The 21,269-nt window shown below is 44.8% G+C and overlaps 1 protein-coding gene across 4 annotated transcripts in view; it reads right to left on the bottom strand.

Annotated features, from left to right (window-relative positions):
• Positions 1–3,843: 3,843 nt before the first annotated feature.
• The window catches only part of CALN1 (calneuron 1), an 89,348-nt gene continuing 71,922 nt past the window's right edge, over positions 3,844–21,269 (bottom strand). For all 4 annotated transcript variants that reach the window (XM_015880964.2, XM_032448392.1, XM_015880965.2 and 1 more), the window contains 2 exons: positions 12,439–12,592; positions 3,844–8,892 (listed from right to left, as the gene is read on the bottom strand). In XM_015880964.2, the coding sequence (XP_015736450.1) occupies positions 8,765–8,892; positions 12,439–12,592 (282 nt within the window). In that variant the 3' untranslated portion in view covers positions 3,844–8,764. The remainder of the gene's footprint in view (positions 8,893–12,438; positions 12,593–21,269) is intronic.

Here is a 21,269-nt window from a genome sequence, read left to right as displayed (position 1 = left end):
ATCCTTTCTTTCCCCTTCGTCCCCCCTCAATCTCCTGTATGCTTAGCAACTGGCACAAAAGCATCCCAGCTCCTCAGCAGACAGCCTCCTTTCCTGTGAAAGATTAAAAATGGGATTTTTTTAGTACAGAATGTGCAGTTTCAGAAAGTTGAAAAGAAGTTGGGAGACTGATGTGCAGCATCCAGCAGCCTCAGTGCGAGCGGCAGCGATCGACATCTGCTGTAATTACTTTCTTTAGAACTTTACAAATGTACTGATAATTTTGGTGGCAAGAAGAATAAATGGGGAAAGATCTGGAAGATTGTCTTGGCAATTTTTATTTTTAATTAAAATATTTTTTGATTTAAAAAAAAAAAAAAACCTCTCAAAGAAGCAATTAAAACAAGATGATATTAAGTCTATACTTTCAGGGAAAAAGCCTTCCCAGGATTAACTGGCTTTCACCAAATAAATTACTGCCTCTGGATTTGCATTAGCAAAAAACTTCCTATAGATGTTAATCAGGAAGAAGTGTGCAATGAGAGGATGTGATCTGAGCCATCCTGCAGGGTGATGGGCACAATGTACATCACTGGAGGAAGGAATCATGTCTAACTGAAGCCTGGAGCTTTGAGCATCAGGAGTCCATTGATGGTAAGCAGATATAAATGGGGCCATGCCTGAATTTTATTCTGACTATGGAAAGCTTTCTTTCTCCACTATTTGTATTCCAGTAATTAAATTTGAGGCCTTGGCCAGACTCCATTTAAACAAAGCAAAGAGCCAGGGTGTGAAATACTGCGCTGTATGATGACCTAATCCAAATCCCACCAAGTCTGGGAACGTTTCCATTGACTCCCCAGGAGCTGGATCAGACCCGCACAGTTCTCCCATGGCATCCAATACCTAAAACTTCCCAGTGGCACAGTTGAAGCATGGGGCTTCTGGATGCTATTTTCCTCTGTTGTGTAGATGGCACTGAAATAACCATGTGAACTAAAGGAGCTTTGGCAAACATGGAGCCTGTTTGTGGGCTCTTTGTGCAGTGGGATGGAGCAGTTCGGTCTCAGTCTGGATGTGGTGTGTTTTTCTATTTTAAAGTTTATTTTCTCCCTTCAGCCAGTGAAGATTTCCCAGTGGTCCCACACCAGCTGCTGTGACACTGTGCTTCTCCACGCCGAGGGCAGCAATGCAGTGAGTTTTTAAGTCCTGAACTGTTTTGGTGGCTGAAATGCAATGTTCAAATGTGTGCTTCCATTGAGCACATGGACTCCAACACTCTGAATATGAGCACTGTTTGCTCTTCTTTAGGAGCGGAGGGATGCAGAACCAATATCTCTTACCAACAGTGAATTTCTTTGATTACTCACTCTTTCCTATGAGAAATATATAGGAATTCCTGTAATGCATTTGATTCATTCCTGTAATGAATTCAAGCTCACTGCTAAGCCATTCATTAAGCTGCTCCTCGCTTACATAACGTAAAAGGTCAAACAGAGTGTGAGGTGTCATTATTTTTACTATTGGATCACAAATTTTGTAAACATCTTTCCTGAATCACTCGCTTTTCAGTGGTAATCCACGGACAGATAATTGATCATATCCAAAACTGGGATGGTTCCAGAAATAAGGAACACTGTCTGAGCCACCAGGCTGACATCCAAAGACTCACAATGAATAAATAACGTGAATCCATGGAATGGAGTGTGATACATATCGCTGTTTGGGGGGAAACACTCATTTTTTTAGAGTTTAAATGAAGGAACCAGAGCTGCAAAAATGGTCAGGTGTAAGGAAAGCAGTACAGCTCGATTCCAAGGACAAGGTGGAAAAGATACTTTCCATATGGGTGAGATGGGAGCTTTGGGGTTGCACTGTTTCCCCCAGCAGTCCATCTGCTGTGATGGGTCCACGTGGATGAAGACTGCTCCATCAGCTGTTTCCTTTCAAACTTTAATTTAGGCACCACTACAAGCAATGCTGGGGACAATCCTCACCCTCGTCCTTCTCTCCTCCAGCCGAATGGTTTGCAGCATGTGGAGGGCACTGAGGGCCAGTAGATGTGGGAAATGGCCTGCAGTGAAATGAAGGGATTTGCTAAGAGAACAGCTGCAGTTCAGGATACAGGAGGGTGGTTAAGCTGCTCAGAACAGCCCTCATAGCATAAGGCCTTGGCAGCAGCAGAACCAGGATTAAAACCTGTGGTCAGCGTGCTCTTCCCAGCAGCAACTCACTGGACCCAGGCCCACCTGAGTTCAGAAACAGGCCCTGACTCCCCAGTAGGTCTAAGGAAAGTGGTTTGGAGTCTTTAAGCAAGAGCCAAGCAAAAGCACATGGCATGGTCTGACCCTTCTCTTTGAGGTCTGCGTGTGGTGCCCACCAACTGCACTGCACCAGTCCTGGTTCTGACTTCCATCATTTCCAGAGGAGAAGTGAAATTCATCCCTTTGGCATGCTAATGAGTCCTGTGCATCTGTTTTGCTCTTGAAGAGTTGATCTTAGCTCGAAACAGCCAAGGCATCTATTCAGCCAGGAGCTCTTTTTTGTAATAACAGCCTTTAAAATATGTAAATCTATTTTCAAAGCAAAATAAAAAACTCAAATGTTCATGTATCTCTCAGAAGGAAGAAAGGGCCCCTGTCCTAATATTTTATGCAAATCTAGCTTCTGCTCTTGTACTCGGGCATGAATGAATATCAATGACTGCTTCAAAACGAGGGGGAAAAGAAACTTCATCCTTCATCAAAAGAAAAAAAAACCTTTATTTCTATTGCATAAATAATGGTAAAATTAAAATCTTTTTATACAGATTATATATTTACAGTAGTGTTTGGTTAGAGGAAACAGCCGATACATATGGCATTCGGTTTTCCTTTTTTTTACACGTCTTTATACACTTGGGTAACTTGCAATAACATAGGATTTATTTCAGATGCATGCCAAGTTAATTTATATTATTATTTACAGTGTTTAGTACAAAGTGATTTCTATTTTTTTTATTTTTTACTATTATGCTGCTGACTTTGTGAGTTGTTGTCTTTAATCAAAATGCCATGTCTTCTGTTAACAAGCAGAAATGGTCAGTTTTCAACAACGGATGGTAAATGGCTTGAAACCAGAGATGAAACGATGACAAGGAGACGAATGCATTAATGAAGCACTTCCTAGAGATGAATCAGGTGTTATTGATTACTTAGATCCTAGCATGGATTAAATGGCAACAGGCTGGATTCTGGGCTTACCCCAGCTTAAGCCAATTAACTCTAATGAGTTACTTCTCATTTACTCTGGAGTCCGAGAGGAACATCAGCTTTTCTCCTCCCACCACCCCAATTAAAATCTGAGAGAACAAGAGCTGCTGCATGAAGCTGAAATAACTTTGGCTCCTCTGACAGGAAAGGTAAGAAACATAATGCTGTTCTTGGGCTGGTGGAATATGCCTTTATCTGAAGATTGCTGTTAAATGGCTACCCCAGGGGCCTGATGCTGCAAACACATTGGCAGCATGGTTTGGGTTTGGTGGGACTGCTCACAGGACACACAAGACATGCTTAAGTGCTGGCCAGACCAGAGGGGTAGCTAGTAAATTGCAGTTTGGAGCTCACCTAACACACTGTATGAAGAGGGAAGGTTGAAGATGCTTCTTTGTGATGCTGGCAAAGACTGGCCATGAGCAGCTGTACAAAATAATAACTGGATGGAAAATGGAAGTTTCATTTAGTAAAGCTCTTCAAGGCTACAAAGTTATTTTGGTCTGTCTTGGCAGAAAATACAAATCTGAGTGTATTTTCATGTTTCAATTGTCAAGAGTCGATTGTTAGATTCAAAGGATTTACTTTTTTTTCCTCCTATTTCCTTTCTTCTCCTCCCTTTTGGGGCTGAAATTCTTTATAGTGAAGATACCAAATTGAGACAGTTTTTCAGACTTTTGCCATTGGATGAATAGGAGTAAAGTCTCCTTCCAGTTAAAGCATTGCTGTCAGATTTTCTGTCCATTTTGCTTTTGGTGAATCTCTACGTTTTGTGGAACTGCCTAAAATATCCTCCTTGAACTGGAGATAAACAAGATTTGTTCTTGATAACAGCCAACAACACAGAAAGATAGAAGTGTTTTGAGCCTTTTCTTCTTCTGTATTAAATTCCTTTGTTCCTGGGAAAGTAATAGGTTTTAAGTGATGCCAAGGAAATGTAATTGTACTGTCAGAACTCGGCACAGTAAAATAATAGATTGAAAACCAGCAAGTTCTGTACATCTTCATCTATGGAATGTAAGCATGATTCAGAGCCAAGATAAAAGATACTTTATCAGATTCTCATTTTAGAAGAGTTGGTTTTTCTCCTTTCAAATAGTCATCCATAAAGCAGGAACTAAATAATTTATTACACGGGTGGATAAAATTGGGAACTTCATTCTTAATGATCTTAATATATTCCTCCTACTGCTTCTCTCTTCGCAGATCTAAGTCTGATTTGGGACTGTGAACCTCTTGCTTGTGTGATGACAGCTCCTGGCAGAGCTATTTGCTTGTGCACGTGTGTGCTACGTGCAGGATAAGAGAGTCTTTCATGGAAAAAGCTGCAAGTTTCTGTGTGCCAGGCACCTCACAAAGCATTGTGTCATCCCAAGCAAAGCCAGCACTGGACCTTGGATGGCTTTGGACAGTCCTCTGAGTGTCCCAGGAGATGTTTTGGTCTTTAGCAGCAGGTAAAAGATGTGTGTTCTTTCCATAGAATATAGTGCTTGCCAGTAGGTACTTTGCTCATCCAAATCTGTCAAAAAGACTTTATCCATCTCAAGTAGCACCCTTAGGAATGCTTTTTATCTGTTCTTGACTTACTTCCTCACTATTCTATGTCTTATTACTTGGTCTCAGCTTAAAACAGTGCATATGTATGTAACTAATCTGTCGCAGAGCTGATGAGAATCTCTGTTGTGAAGCTCCTAACATCCAGCCCTACTAGTTCGTCACATCCAAAGTGAGCTCCCAATGAACTCAACATTGTGTATGAAACATCTGAGCACGATGCCCAGATATTCAGCTCTAGCTTCCCTTCCCTGTGTGTTGTTCTGTTTAATTACACACCTTGTATTAATTTTTATTTTTCTTATGGCTAAGCCAACAGAATTGCCTTTGGGGTGCTCTGAATTTGTTGATAATTTGCTCATCTTTGAGCCTGAAGGCTGTCCCAGGCTGCTGGAAGTTGTTTGTCCAGCCTTGGTTTGGCTGGGAGTGCATTTGCAATTGCTGCGTGTCGCTCCGACTTTGTGGCACACATGTCACGAACAGCGAGGGTTGCCATAGCAATCTCCTTTTCATACAGAACTGCAGTGCTGAAAAGACACTTAAATTCTCATGTAACTGGCAAGAGCAGAAGTTTAGTGCTTTTTCTGACAGCTCTACCTAGTGCTGCTGCAGTCTGGGTATTTTTTAAAGTATGTTAATTAGCACTTAAATAGGTTTTTTTCCTTTCTTTCTTCTTCTTCTTTTTTTTTAAAGTAGGGGATGTGGGTTTTTTGATTTTTTTTATTTCTTTATTCTTCTACTTTCTTCCTCCTAAACCTTTGCCATCAGGTTCCAATCAAAACTTTATCGCTCTATTTTTACCTACTGTCTGTAAAAGCAATAAAAAGTCCTTTTCCCCCCCCCTCTTATAAAGGAGGAAAAAGGGGAAAAAAAAAAAGATAAATGGATGTTACATAAATGGAACCAGGGAGATAAGCAGGAGACAAAGCTCCAATGCTTCTGGCTAGGATGGACGGGAAAGCAACATTGGAAGTTGGCTGGGAGAGGAAGGGTTGAAATAGTGTGGCCTGATCCATCCTACACTGCCACTAGTTACTTGATGAGCCTGACTAATGAAAGAAGGGCTGACATTGGGATGCTTTAGATGAAGAAAGGCTGGTGTAGGAAGGAAAAAGAGACCTCTGCAAAGACATGGCACTCACTCATAATGGATACATTGGGTTCCCCACAGAAAAAAAGTAAAACTAAAAATCCCCAAATCCCGTACCCAGTAAAATCAGTGGGGAGTTTTGCAATGAACTCTACTGACCCCAGGCTATGGCTTTTACCAATATATTAATTATAGGTTTGGTTTTACAAATGGGTGTTCAAGGTGAAGAACTGTGCTGAACAATGACTGTATTTACAAAAGTTTTTATGAAACATGCGTGTAGAAATTACAGAGCCTTCCAGAAATCTTGAAGGAATGGAAAAGATTATCTTGTCTGTAAGGTAGCTGTTATAATTGGAGTCTGCCTGGTGTTAGCTGTCGGATGAGTGAGAAGAATGTGGAGAAATGCCTGGTCTACGTGTTTTACTTGTCTTTCTGTGCTATGCAAAGAGGCACCGCTTTGGAGCTGCTGAGTTGAGTGGGGCTGGTGGGTTGGTGCCCACCTCGGCTCCAGCTCCATCTGCTCTGCTTCCCACATTCACTCCAGCACTGTCCCAGGGGAACACAAAGAAACCCACCGAAAGAAAAAAAGAAAAGGTAGTAAGTAAGTACCACTCAGTGGCAAGTAACGTTTAGACTTTTTTCTTCTGTTCCCAGCTTTAATATGCTCCTGAGACCTAAAAACACGGATGGCGGTCCCCTCAAAAGGATCTCCAAGCTCCTTATCTTCAATGTCCAACACAGTGAGTTTTGGGAGCAACCCTGAGTTCCCCACCAGTGTGAATTCTGTGCTCAGAGCTTGCCTATCATTTTCTGCTGTTGGTTTGAAGTCTGGTCCTGCCCTACAGCAAACACAAATCCCTCCATCTTCTGTGAGATGTAACAATTTCTGCACAGTATTTTGTAGCTGACCTCTATTAGTCACAGCAGAACAGAAATACAGAAATGTGTGTTTGTGAAAGGCAGAAAAACGACTCAGCTGCCTTGGAAATGACAGCTGTCATCTTTGGAAATGGAGGGGGGGCACCAGGAAAACAGCAGTGTTGTGAAGGTGGTAAATCGCAGCACACACCTAGAGGCAAAATCCTAAGCAGATACATGAGATTTAAGGGGTGGTGGGAGACAGAACAATGGGAATTACATTTTCAAATCAGGTTACTAGAAAAATACAGGTCAAATGAACTTGTAACCAAGAACAAAGAGCAGAAATGAGTCTTTGGAATGGATCCAGGCTTGAGACAATGGTCACCGTGTAGGACAAGTGCAGCTCACGGTCCACAGCCCCTTTGGGAGCCATCCTGCCCCTTCTCGTGACATTGGAAACAGTCCTCTACATTCACAGGAGTGAGATCTTGCTGCTCCATCGTGTTTCTGGAGCTCACCCAGCTGCCAGCAGAAGCCACCACCACTCCAACCCCACGCCAATGCTCCTGGTGCACCAAACGCAGCCATCACCCATCAGGGCAAGGGGACCAGATCCCTCCTGGAGTGACACACAGGTGTACAGTGCATCCAAAGGTAAATGCAAGGATTTGTGTCAGGTTTAAAAGCAGAAATGGTTTCAGATGTAATCCTGGCTCCACAGGACACGCTGTGCCTCTGGTCTGCATCACTCCATCCTCTCCTTGCTGCTCATTAAAATCTCTTCCAGGAAAAATAACTAACGCTTGTGGGATCTGAAAGTCTGACACACTACGGAACATATGGTGGCATGATCGCGCTTGATTCCTTCTTTTCTTGCAGCAGCCTGGTTTTCTGATCACCCTCTTTCAGCCGGTCCATGGGATGTGCAGCGGTGGTGACAGTGGGACCATGAGGGATGGAGCGACTTGCTGGTCAAATCCCACCTCACCGTACACATGAAAATGTAACTTCTCCCATGAGAAGGTGCTGGATGCAGAGGTTTCACTGCAATTACAAGAATGAAGTAAGTAAAAATTGGGCAGTCAAGGAGCAGGGAGAAAAGCTGAGAGCTTTCTCAGTGGTTTTGGTCTCAATAAGGTTACTGACGACTGTTACAGCAGAAGGGCAAAACTACTGGAAAGCAAATGTTGAATGTATAGATGGGACCAAACAGAGGCAGTTTCAACTGGCGCTGGTGGTTGCAGAGCTGGCTGGAAGACTGCACAAATCTCAGGAATGCCCATGTGGGAAAGTTGGGAGGGGGGATGGTTCTTCAGCCCTGATTCTTGGTGGGAAAGAAATGGCAAACAGACTCCTGCTACCCCACAGTCTTGTGTCAAAGGCGACGTTTGTGAAGCAAAAATAGAAATTCTGTATGATGCTGGCAAATTCTCCTCTTCTTTACTCAGAAAATACTGTACAAGGATGCTCTAGCTCCCCTCTAATGCCGTAAACTCAAAGGCATGGTCATAAGGGAAAAAGAAAGTGAAGCCAAAGGACATGAAACGAAACGAACAGGACTTGCTTGTGGCAATGCTACGGTCAACTTCCTGGGAAGGTGGGCCCGCCGGGGAGCTATGCGGCATAGTCAGTCGGCCCCTAGGTTAAAAGACAGCCCCGCTGCAGTGAGTCACAAGGCTGTGCCTCCTTACAACTGCAAAGCAGACCGCTGGATGAAAGCGTCTTCCAAGTTACCATTGCTGCTCTGAAGCAATAATTCGGGACTTCTGTATGTTTATCTTTTTATTTTTATTGCATTAGGAAACAAAAAACCTTTAAAGCGTTAAGACAGCCCTTTTATGTCCCTGCCAAAAGGATGTAGTTGATTCACAAGACACGTTACGCTGCTGGCCCCCAGGCTCCTTGTCGAATGGTGCGTTATCTGCCCGCCTCTGTCTCTTTGCCGTGTGAGAGTCGGTTCGGGGGAAGCTCACCCGGTGGCATGCGCATGCATGGTCAGTTTGGGTCACAGTGTCATGGTGAGAGGCTACTCCATGCCGCTCCGCAGGATCTGGTTGGCCGCAATCAGCATCACGCTTATAATAAAGGCCATGGCAAATGCGCAGATAAGGCTCTTCCGGACGCAGGTCTGTCTGTTCTGCTTCTGGGCGTGCACTGCAGAAAGACAAGGGAAGGTTGAGCTACTTGGACAAAGAAACATCTTTGCTGTCTGCTGGGATCAGCTGAGCTCAGAAATTCTCCTTCTCCTCTATGTGCCCACAGCTGCATCCCATACCCTGAACACAGCCTATGCTGGCCTAAAGTCCCACCTATCCTTGAAGACCAGTGGAGAACATAGAGGGTGAGTATGTTATAAAGTTATCTATGCATTTATTTTATCAGAAATACTGGTCTCCGGCAAATCCCCTTAGACACAGCCAGGTTTTTTCAGCTTTCAGGTCAACTGGGAATGAGTAGAGATTCAAGATGTGCTCCCAACAACACTTAAAAAACCCACTGAGGCCCCTCCTATGAGTACACACAGCACATCAATCTTTTTGTTTTGAACTCTTTTTAAGTTTTCAGTGTCTCAGCAAATTGAGATTATTGAGAACCTTTTCAAAAGAATGCTTGCAGAAGAGTTGTCAAAGGAGGGGAGGGTAATTTGCAGCAGTTAAAATGCAGGTAGAGACGGCATTTTTAGCATTTCACATATTTAATGATGTTTTGTGTGATGTTTTTTTTCAGCCTTGGGCTCTGTTGCCTGTTACCATGGATGGGAGAGCAGCTGAAGACTGGGCAAGACTTTGGTGGCATCTTTCCTTCCAAAGGAAAAAAGTAAAGCATATTCAGTGTTTCCTGCAGGAATTATTTCTGAAGCAAACCAATTTTTTTTGTCTTCTGACAAGTAATAATAGCAATTTAAGGCAGCAGGATCCAGGTAAGTCATTGGTACTGTTCTTCACTAACTAAGAAGCTGAAGTTGCTGACTTTCTTCATTGTTAACACAGTCATGCACAGCCCTGGGATCAGTCTGTGAATCATCCTCTTGAATATGAAAACCTTTTTGTCCTCCTTGTACCTGATGAGGAGAAGCTCCTCCTGAGATATGCCAGCCTGTTCCTAGCAGGGAATGCAGCTCCTAGCAATTCCCAACGTAAAGGAAAACTAAAGAAGCACACTGAGGCATAACCTTCATCTTCTCAATGTGCTGCCTGGAAGGTGTATGGGAACTGCTGAATCCCAGCCTGAACCTCTGATTGACCACCTGAGACCAGCAATTAGTCAGCCCTGGGAGCACAGGTGAAGGCAATTCTCCTGTGCTACCAGAAGGGGTGGAGCCCAGCTCCACCTCTCCTAGACCCCATTTAAGAGCTGACTGCCACTGGGGAAGGATCTCTTTTGGAGATTGCTCCTTGTGGAGACTTTCAGTGAGCCCAGGATAAGGGTAAGCTCCATCCATTCTTCTCTAATGTAACAACTTGTTCTTGTTTAGCCTAATTCTTCTGAATATTTCCTAATTTATAACGTTATGTATTTACTGATTACACAGGTGGACTTGGCCAAGGGGCAGCAGGTGAGCACTCTTCAGACTTTTTTTATGTTATATCAGTTTGTCAGCCAGGCAGAGCTGTGCTGAGCAGATCCCAAGTGTGCAGGATGGAGAAGAGTCTCAGGGCTCTGTTTTGGTGGCAACAACACACCCAGAGGTGACTGTGGAGATCAAAGCATCTGTTGCAGCAAGGAACTGAAGGTACCTGTCCTCCCCTAACCTCAGTGAAAACCACCAGGGCTCATCTTGGCTTCATTCCTACCTGAAATTAAAGCCACTTTAATGGGGTGGATGAAATGTATATTAAATATAGATGTAAGCCTTTAAGTTAAGTCTCTTTAGGCTACGTTTACAGTTAAAAGAAGCGATTCTTTTTTACAGTGTTGTTCACCTTGTTCCAATGCAGTGCTTCAAATAAATTAGAGGGGTTGTACTCAAAAGCAACTCCTTCACTCTGCTAATTAACAAGTGGGTGAAGAGAAACTAACCTACATGAAGACACTTAAAGCCAGGCTGAGATAGTGTCCAGCATGCTTCACAACAGCACTCCCTCAATGCAAGCAGATGCCCTGTCATTCTGAGCCCTGCAGGGAACTCAGTATATGGGAAATGGGAACATTTTGGTCTCCTCTGGCACCAGGAGATCCTTCAGGTAATGGCATGTCCACAGCCAAGGGCTGCAGGACATTGTTTGCTCTCAGCCTGTCTTCCCTGGGAGAAACACTCTTGTCAGAGCTGCTGCAGACCAGAACCATCCCCTTCCTCTGGGACCTGCAGCACAACTTAGCGTCTTAGTTGACAGTGCTGAGCTGATCTGTAATTCTCTGGTGGGTTTGTGCGCGCGTGTGTATTTCTAACAACATCTAAAAAAGGGTCTGTTTTGCTTCTAGGTTCTGCCTAGCACCAGCCATGCCAACATCCCACGAGAAAAGCTGTTCTCGCTGTACTTTTGGAAGCTGGGACTTCCAAAATGAGACGCTGAGCACTGATGTTTTCAGACCTATAGTTTTGTGTCTGGGTTGGTTCACCCCAGTCCCGATGCAGCAGTAGCAGCTGGCGCACAGCTCCACCAGGTCAGTGGGGACCAAGAGCTCTATCCATGGTTATAAGCATCCCTTCCTCCCTGCTGCTTGCTTGGCTTGGTTTGAAGAGTGTTGCTGCTTGCCTACCTCCTGCAGGCTTCTTAAAATTCAGCTGTAATCTTCTGCATCTTCTCTGCAGTAGTTAGTTAGCAGAGGATGAGTGTGCTGGATACAGTGTTTGAATCTCATTAATTAGCCAGGCTAAGTGTTGCACTTTGCTTTATTATAAGATACTACTGCATCTCTGTCTGATGCCCCTTCAGAAGCACCAGGTGTGGGAAAGCAGCAGGTGATGTTTTCAAACCCTGAGTTCCTCTGTAGGCATCTCCCTGGACTTTCCTGTACTTGAAATGATTTGTCTATTTGGTTGTTCCAGCCAGCAACATTTCTGAGCACCATGAGCTCCTCTGCCAAAAAAAGCATTTCTCCTACAGTGGCTTAAAATGGTTTCCGTAAGTAAATGTTCCATGTTGGTAAAAGGAGAATGTTCTTAGCAGTGGTAACGCCATTCAAAGTGCATAATGCACTGTAGATGTTCTGGCTGCATCCTATCTCCATTGCTGATCACTTACATAGCAGTCTTGGGGCACTGCTGAAAGGCTGCTGCACCAAGGAACGGCTGCAAAGCAAAATGCTTCCTTTCCCATAGCTTAGCCTGGAGCTCATCCAGTGGTGCTGCTCCACTGCTGATCAGCTCATTGATTTGCCTGGAATCAATGGATTTCTGCACTGTGAATAAATGCAGGGCTTGGGCTTTGTAGGTAAAACTGTCTGCTATGCTCTTACACTGGGCAACAAAAGGTAAGGTTGGCTATGTTCAACACAAATATTCCTTTCCATTTCCTATAAGTTACTAGAGCTGACCCATGGATCTCGCTACCCTGATGGCTCCAAAGTGAAGCTCAGTCCAACTACTGCCTTGTAGCCATCTAATGGCAAAGCTGAGTTGAACAAAGTCCAAGGAACTACAGGGAAACAAAAGGTTTTGTTCCATGCTAACTGTGCATCCCTGCCTGTGGCACATCCAGGATCAGACAGTTTTACAAAGGAAACAGGAAGAGAACAACTGTACAGAAACATCCTCACCTTCAAACTCTGTTTGGCAGTTGCCGGAGTTTTCATTTAAACTCTCCTCCTCGTTGATAATGATGTTCTCAATGTCCTTCATCGTTAGGTGGTCCCGGAAGGCGTGGTACAGGATGTGCTTCAGCTCTTCTAGTGTTATCCTCTGCATGTCAAACTGCAGGGAGAGGACCACGTTAGGCATGGCAGCAGGAGCAGCACAGTGCTGGGATGAAAGCAGGTATGTGGGTTCCCCCCAGTTCCCCATTTGTGGGCTTTTTTTTTCCAACCTCATTTCAGCATCTCTATAACTTCACAAATTTTGCTCTTTTGGGTTCACTGGACCCCGTCAGTGTAAATACTTCAAATGGATGTTGCTAGGGATCTTGGCTGCTTATTTATTGCTAGTAAAGCTGGAGAGCCAGAGCCGTCCAGCATCAGCTCTGGCCATCCCTGCAGAACTAAATCCCTTAGAAACAACCCTGTCACTGTTCTCATATACTATCATTAAGGTTTGGAAAAAGACCTCTATGATCACCAAGTTCAACCCCAATCCCATCCCACCAGCCCATAACTACATCTCTCAGTGCTGCACCTCCACAATGGATGGTGACCCCACCACCTCCTGGGCAGCTGTGCCATTGCAGCACCATCTTTTTGGAGAAGAAATGTTTCCTAATATCCAACCTGTGCCTCCCCTGGTGCAATTTAAGCACACCACTTCTTGTTCTATCACTGTTTCCTGCCAGCAGAGGTTGACCCTCACCTTATGCCCTGCCATGAGCCATAATTCTCTCTCTGCCCTGTTGTTCCTCACAACTCCAGTGTGAGCCCAAGCAGAGAACATTGCTCTCATAGAAATGTTGTTCCTGTGCATACCAAATAAATGCTTTAAAGCCATTTGTGTGTTTTTTTTCCTGCAGAAAAATGTACAGCCGTATACTTCTCAACAGTGATTAGGGAAAGCATCTCTCCTGGCAAGTAATGGTGTGGAACTGGGGTCAGTGAGGGGCCAGAGCACCATCTTTGTGAGCTCATCTTTCTTTGTGTTCTTTTTAGGATTTCTGAAGGGATGTATGAGCCTTCTTTGGACTTGTGGGAAGTGCCTGAAGACTTCTTATGGGCAGTATAGTTGAGTACAAGGGATCTCCTGTATGTGGTGCATCTTGGCCACATGGAAAGCAAAACAGATACACCATCCCCAATGCCACTCCTTTTCTTTTCCCCTTAGGGGGTTTTTCAGGTCTCCCTTTATGGCAGTATCACTGCCAACAGGATGTCACAGCTTACTGTGGTGCTACCCATTGCATTGCTTCAGGCTTCCTAGATTACAAACAATCATAGGTACCTGCTTATCTTAATAATGTGGATACATTAATGACTTGTGGGCTTTGAGGTCTTTCTGTATCAGTTAATCTGTCTAGTGGGAAATAATTCTTCTCTTGACAGATATGCATCTGTTGCTGTGTGTCCAGTTCTTACATTTAAGCTTGATGCTCCTTCTTTGCTCTGTGTTCCAGCACTTGCATGCAGGAGGTGTTTCCTTCACTAGATACCTATCAGCACAGGAGTTTATTCAGACTGGGCATGAGCTCAATGCAACCAGAGACATCACTTTGCATCAAGTTTGGACTCCCAGGTAATTTCTTCTATTATCATTGCTCTCCAATCTGGCAGTTTCCCTGATTCACTTTTCAATTACTCTGGCTTTTTATTGTTGTAATGACAGTAACCAGGGAGCAACTCTTAACTTTTATTGGCCCTGCTGAGAAGAACTGTGACTGCTGCAAGCTTAAAACTTTCTATAGGATTTATAATTAGGAGAAATCAATGATGTTTCTTCTGAGTTGGTGCTCTTGGAATACACTGGAAGCAATGATATAGAAACAAGCTGTTCCTAATGACACCCAATGAGTCAAGTGATGCAGTGAGAACCCTGAACACTACACTGGTTTGTATGTTTGGCACCAGGTGTTGTCCACTGCAGTTTCTGGTGGACTTCAGGCACTGCAACCAGCAGAAATATCTGATATTATTGGTTCTGCATGCACACAGCAGGTGAGTGCTCACAGCACATCACACAGCTGCTCCTTCAGTGAGACAGGCTGGGGGTAAGGGACACTATCACCTTGGGTACCACTTGCTTCCAGGAACAGCCAGCTTCCCTGATGCTGCACCCCAGCATCCTGCTTACTGGGGAGAGGGAATGGCTAACAAGCTCATTTCCATAGTAACAGGTTCATTACTGCAATGGCTACTGCTAACAGGAGATTACTACATTCTTCCCAGCAGCTTTGTCAGCAGGGAATTGCACATATATTGGCAAATTAAAATCAGATTTAAGTGCGTATTCACAGCACCTTTAACCCCAAGCACCTGGCTTAAGTTTGTGCTACAAAATGACGCAGCATTCCAAACCAATCTGGCCTGTGAACACCCCCAGTGTGTCCCCAACCGCCTTCAGAGCTGGGCAGGGACACAGAAGAGTGCAGCTCAACCCCCATCCCCACCCTATCCTCATCCCCATCATCTCTATCTCCACCCATCTGCATCCCCATCACCATACCCTCCATCCACACCCTCCTCACATAGAGCTGAGGCACAACCAGGGACCAGTTTAAGTTTTGACGGCTTAGCAATTTCCTATGAGGGAAAATACCATTCCATTGTAAAAACAACAGAACCCCTCAGTTCAGTGCTGAGCTTAATGAAAAGAAATGGCCTGCATGGTGAGGATGGAGATGGGCTCCTCACCACATTCTGCTACTTGCTGAGAGCTTAAAGCTGCTGGTACCAGCTGGTGCACCACTACACACAGCACTTACCTCTGAACCACTGGAACAAGGCAACAGACAGCAATGAAATGATCTGCAAGGCAGAACTGCCTGTATGCAGCCAGGGACTCCTGCAGCCAATCCTGCTCTCACTGGGGAGGTCTTTTTAAGCAGGGGAGTGGGTCAGTGACTGTACAGATCTCGCTTCACAGCTGAGATATCACAGTTATTCAACTGGGCTAAGAGGAATTGGCCTCCTGATAGGATAAATCACAGTAACACCTCTGCAGAAAATGCACTAGGAATATTAATCCTGGACCCATTCAATTAACTTTAAATAGTTTAACTAAAACACGAAGAAGTGGTTTTCTTCCTTTTTTCTTTTTTAATTAGGAAATGTTCCCAGACTGAAGTACAAATTAACAGGTCCTAACGATCTCTTTTGCCCAGTTTTACAGCTCCCTGGCCTTGCTGACTGTCTCCTGGTCTGATCCCAATCAAAGTGCATAAGTAAATGAATTGCAGCGTGTTGACCTCCGACGTGAGGTCTGTGAGAGCCTCTGGAAGAGAAAACCGATAAGTTTTAATTAGGGCTAAAGCCATGGAGCCCCATTTGGGAGCGAGCACCTCCAGCTTACGCCCAGAATACAGTGAGCTCACAACATCCATCAGCTGGATGGGGCAAGACTTTTTCTGTATCAGTGTGAGGGAAAGAACCTGTCCTGCCTGCTTCATTAAACAGACTGAATTCAACTCACTGCTCTTCTTCCCACATGTGCACTGCTGCCAGCAGCATCAACTGCTGCTGAATGAGAGAAGAAAGCAGAAACCCCAGTGAGGTCAATGGACCAGCTAAGCTGTTCAATGTCTCCTTTAGCCAAAGGGAGCCCATCTTTTACTTTGCAGTTAAAATGTTTCAAGAATGCCAGAAATGGGTTAGGAAGGGAGACACCAGAAATGTGTGAAGGATAATTCATAGGCACTTTGCTGGGGACACAAAGCTCCGATGGGAAACTGGAGGAATCCAAGATTACATTTAACATTAACACAGCACTTTGGTTTTTTTTTCTCCCAGTGAGAAACCCTCAGAAGTCTGGAAGAAAATCATCCGTGTGGGTACGAGTTTGATGCAGTTTGTCAAACTGGCACTTTGAAAGGAGAAGTAAACATACAAAATATAAATGCCACAAGTCATCGACGTTATTATTAATAGTCCCGGCGCCGACACCACAGCCAGCAATGCAGGAATCCACAGCAGCCTGTCCCAGCAGGGCTGCCCAGGGACCTTGTTTCCACTGTTTTCACAGCCTCCCCTACAATCTATAGGAGCTGAAGTTCTCAAGTCTATCCCACCTGCCCTCCAAAGCCCACAGCTCGCATTATCACACATTAGCTAAGAGCATCCGAGCCTCTGAAGTTCCCCCTTGGCTCCTGGTTGTCATGGATCTTTCCTGACAAGCCTGAAGCCCTGAAGAAACCTGGTGAATATTTAATCCATGCAGAGACAAAAAGACAGCAGAAAAATAGACCCCTCCACCTCAGCTTCCTCGTTTGAGAGTATGAAAAATCCCCACTGGTGAACCCAAGGCCAGGAAGATGTGCAGAAAGGATGTGATCCATTTTCACCTTTTCTGACTTGCCTCCCTTTGTTGTGCTGCGTTCGGACAGACGTAGATTTGCCTTTGATTTGATTTGCATTTTGTAATTATTTTTTACGTAACCGTTTGCCTTCCACGTAATGCCCGTTGTTTGGAAACAAGATTAATCCAACCGAGAACCGCAAGGTAGAAAGTTCAATTAAAGCCGGGAGTAACCGCGGAGTTACTCCGTTCCGAGGAGCGTGTGATATTTTCTCGCTGTGGCAAAAACAAGGTGATCAATTCTGAGGTCCCCTCCAGCCATTCGCTTGGCACTTGCAAGCTCTTACCAGCTACCAGCATAACAGAGCAGAGAAGTAAGAAAATACAAATCAGCTGTCAGGGCAAAGAAATAAAATTGGGGGAAGTAATTTTAATGCATGACTCAGAGCAGCAAGGAGGGGGGCATGGAGTGCTCACACCTTGAAACTGGGGGGAAATCAGCATCTTTGCAGGTGTCTGCTCCCAAGCTGCAGTAAAGCCTGGGAGGCCATGGGGACTGGGCTCTAATGGCCATCAAACATGGTCTCACAGAGGTACTGCTGAGTGCAGGTGGAGTATGAGCATAAGGGATGAGCACAGAACCATATAATCATTAAGGTTGGAAAAATGAATAAGGTCATCTAGTCCAAACACCAGCTCATGCCTATGACCACTCTAGACCATGCCACTCAGTGCCACTTTTACCCTTTTCTTGAGCACCTCCAGGGACAGTGACCCCACCACCTCCCTAGGCAGCCTATGCCAACGTCTGACCACTCTTTCCAAGAAGAAATTCTTCCTAATATCCAATCTGAACCTCCCTTGGCACAATCCAAGGCCATTCCCTCTCATCCTATCACTATCTGACTATCAGACATACTGCTTGGAGCAGTGGACATTCAGTACCTAACAGATTTGGTCCCTCAGTACCTCATCTCCATGGTCCCCAAACACCTCAAATGACAGTAACCCTAGGCAGCCTCTACCGATGCATCACCGTTCTTTCAGAGAATAATTTTTCCTAATATCCTTGAAATGGTCTTCAGTGATGTCTGCCCTGTGGGGCAGTGGGTGCTGATAGGGATGGGAGAGCTGCTGTTTGCAGTGCAAGAGGTTCAGCCAAATCCCAGCCCAGCTCTGATCTCATAAGTTGCAGTCCCAGCACACTCACGTCACATCTGACCTAGGTCTCTGTGATCAGGCTGCTAATTGTACTTAAGTTATGCATGAATTAGAGAAATATTTAGCTCAGCGCTGCTTGAGGACTCTTCTCATGCTAAAATAAACTGTCACCTGGTAGCTCAGCTCCTCAGTCTGGCAAAGAACGAATTTTTCTGGTGTAGTTGCTGTGCTAAACGCGCTCTAGGACTCAGCAAAACATGAGACAGGGCCTGTAGTTGCCGCACCACTAGAAATGCTCAAGGCCAGGTTGGATGCAGCCCTAGGCAGCTTGATCTGGTAAGTGGTGTCTCTGCCTATTAATACATGGGGTTGGTCTGAATGGTCTTTAAGAGTTCTTCTCAACCCAAACCATTCAATTAATAAGTTTGCTGGTCACCAGAATCCAATTCTTGCTCCCAAAAGTCCTTGCCAGTGGATGGAAAGCCAGTCAACAGCTACTCTTCCAATCCTTCCCCAAGCAAAAGTATTCTGCTTTACTGCTGCATTAAAGTTCATCTTCACAAGTAACCCAGGAGTATGGTTTACAAACAGATGCAGCCTATGTAGGTTTGCCAGTCAGTGGAGTGAAACAAGACCACAAGTCCTGATGATGTGCGTCACCAGGTCTGACCTCCCTGCTGAAGTCTTTGGCTCAGAGCACTGCAAACAGCCAGCTTTCTGTAAAGCTCACTCTCCCTGTCAAACCACAACATGAAGCTGACGTTTATCAGTGTTGAGAAACCCGCTGAAATAAAAAAGCAACTGATCCTGATCACTGTAGTGATACAGTGCAAGGAAAGCACAGCCCTGTTCCACCACGGCGACAGCTCCGTAGAAATATCTGGATAATTTGTTTTGGTTCAGGGCTATCTCTGACAGAATTAGTGGACTCACTAAAAAAGGGGCTGATTCCTACCTTGCAGAAGTGACATCAATTTCTTTTAGGTGCACCATAAACCACGGCAACACACAGGGCATAGCACAGCCTGAAAAGCAGCAGCCCTGTGCACCATGCAAAAGGACTGTGGTGTCCAGTCCTATCCCACAGCACCTTCTGCAAGGGCAATGCACAGCTCACCCATGAACAGATCATCTGCACACTGCTGGCTTTCCTTTTGCACCCACCCAGAGCCCAACCAGGAGCCAAAGGAAAGCACTGAAAATTCACCCAATCCCATCCACCACCTCCAACTCATCGGGGACAGAGCCCCTCCTTGCCCCCTGTGCACTCCATTTCCAAGAGAAATAATAGGCTCAGGAATTACAATTGACAGAATCATGGAATCATTAAGGTTGGAAAGGACCTCGAAGATCATCCAGTCCAATCACCCACTTACCACCAATACTGCCCATTAACCATACTCCTTAGTATCACACCTCCACAACTCCTGAACACCTCCAGGGATAGTAACCCCACCACGGCCCTGGGAGCCTGTGCCAAAGCATTACTACTCTTTCCAAGGAGAGGTATTTTGTTGTTTGACACTCTACATTTTCTCCTCTCACTGCATGCCACCATTCCTCCTGGCAGTAATTCCCCATCTCCTCTAGTCCCATGGTGCCAACAACAGCCCTGCACCTCACTGAAGCCTCTGCCAGATGCCAAAACTCATTTTTTTCCATCAAATTATGGAACAGATTAAGAAAAATCAAGCTGTTTCCAGCCTGTATTTTGCTTGGAGTCATTAGGCTCTGAAGAAGGGCTCGCATCTTCAAAACCTTGATCCATTTCTTTTTCCCCCAGCATTTGGTCTAATAGAAAATGTTACTGATCCATGAAAGCTCCGTCTCCTTTCTAAACCCTGACTTCATTAAAACTTTATCAATTGGAGGCCTAACAGTGAAAGGGAAAGATGCAGCTTGTCTTTGCTTCCAACACAGACCTGCCAGGCTGACTCATGAGCTGACTGCAGACATCCACCCTGGGAAGGGAATACGAGGAACAGCATCTATTTATCTGATTTTTGCCCTTGAAGAAAGGATCTGCTGTGATGGACACCAGCAGCACCACAAGCTTTGGGCTTTCTGTTTGTTTAGAGAGCACCTTGGTTACATTAGTTCTCAAATCTAGTAGCTTTGCAAATGTTAATGTTTAATTATTTGCCCAAGAGCCTTGGATCAAAATCAGCATTATTGTCCCATCCCATCTGCTACAGAAGTGCCTTCTCGTGTATAAGCAAAAGGATAACAGACTTAACAGAAAGAGTAAAATCAATATTGTAACTCTTGGTTGCAGGAGGGACCAGGCTGGGGTTTGTAAAGCAAAGTTACCCCTGTGCCTTTCATTGGGTCCCTATGAGTGAACGCCCTTGCAGCTCTATTTACATAAGACATCAAGGGTCTTAATGTTCCAAAAGTGCATCTCTTTGTGTGAGAGGATGGTTGTTTTTGTCCTAGGATTTATCTTGAACTCTGCTCCTTTGTCTTAATGAATGCAAACACTGCTGCACTATGTGCCCCAGCGCATTAATTGTGCAGGGTTACATGGTCAGCCCTAACAAAACACTCACTTTTTAGGGATGAGACACCTCTCTGACTACAGAAATGCCTTTCTGAAAAGCCACACAGGTCAGTCATGCCCTTCCTTGCCTGGGTTCGTCCTTTGTCACAGCTGCAGAAGGTCCCTTTCCCCCTTTTCTCCACTGCTGTGTTTCCCCAGGAGCCCAAGACCTTCTCAAATTAATAGGGGCATTGGGAGCCCTAACGAATTTACTCAGGGACCAGCTCCTGTCAGACTACATAAATTTGACAAGCTCCATCAATAAAATGTTATCAATCTTAAAGCTGGCCCTGCGAATAGCTTGGATATATTTCCTTGCGCTAATTGCTTTCTAATAGCTTGTTGTGTAAGTGCTAGCTCATTAGGAGTCATGCGGCTTTATGAAAACACATCTGAACTAATCCTACAGGTGATAAATGGTTTTTGGGAATAAAGGAATTTTTAGCAGAGTGGTTTTTCTGCTTACGCTGGTGATCTAAAGCCCCACAACAAGCGACATCACAGAGGCAGGCCATTACTTTGCATTAGAAGTACAGGAATAATTCATTCTGTGTAAGCCATCCAGGTAGCTTTGGACATTTTGTTGGTGCTCTGATTTAAAAGCAGTTCAGCTGTTTATGCTGTTGGCTGCTTTCCTTTCTCTCTTAACTCTTGCACGTTATTCTCTAATTCATTCATTCTAATTCTTCAGTTCAGCCTGTTACTGGAGTTGGTGGCAACAGTCACGATCCCATACTGGACTACCCCTCTAGGGACAGACAGCAAGACACACTGCAAAACGGGACTGCACATGGTAAAGCA

Source organism: Coturnix japonica, chromosome 19 (genome assembly GCF_001577835.2).
Source record: "Coturnix japonica isolate 7356 chromosome 19, Coturnix japonica 2.1, whole genome shotgun sequence".
NCBI lineage: Eukaryota > Metazoa > Chordata > Aves > Galliformes > Phasianidae > Coturnix > Coturnix japonica.
The sequence above is the reverse complement of the archived record's forward strand: the minus strand, read 5'-3'. Positions and strand labels throughout refer to the sequence as shown.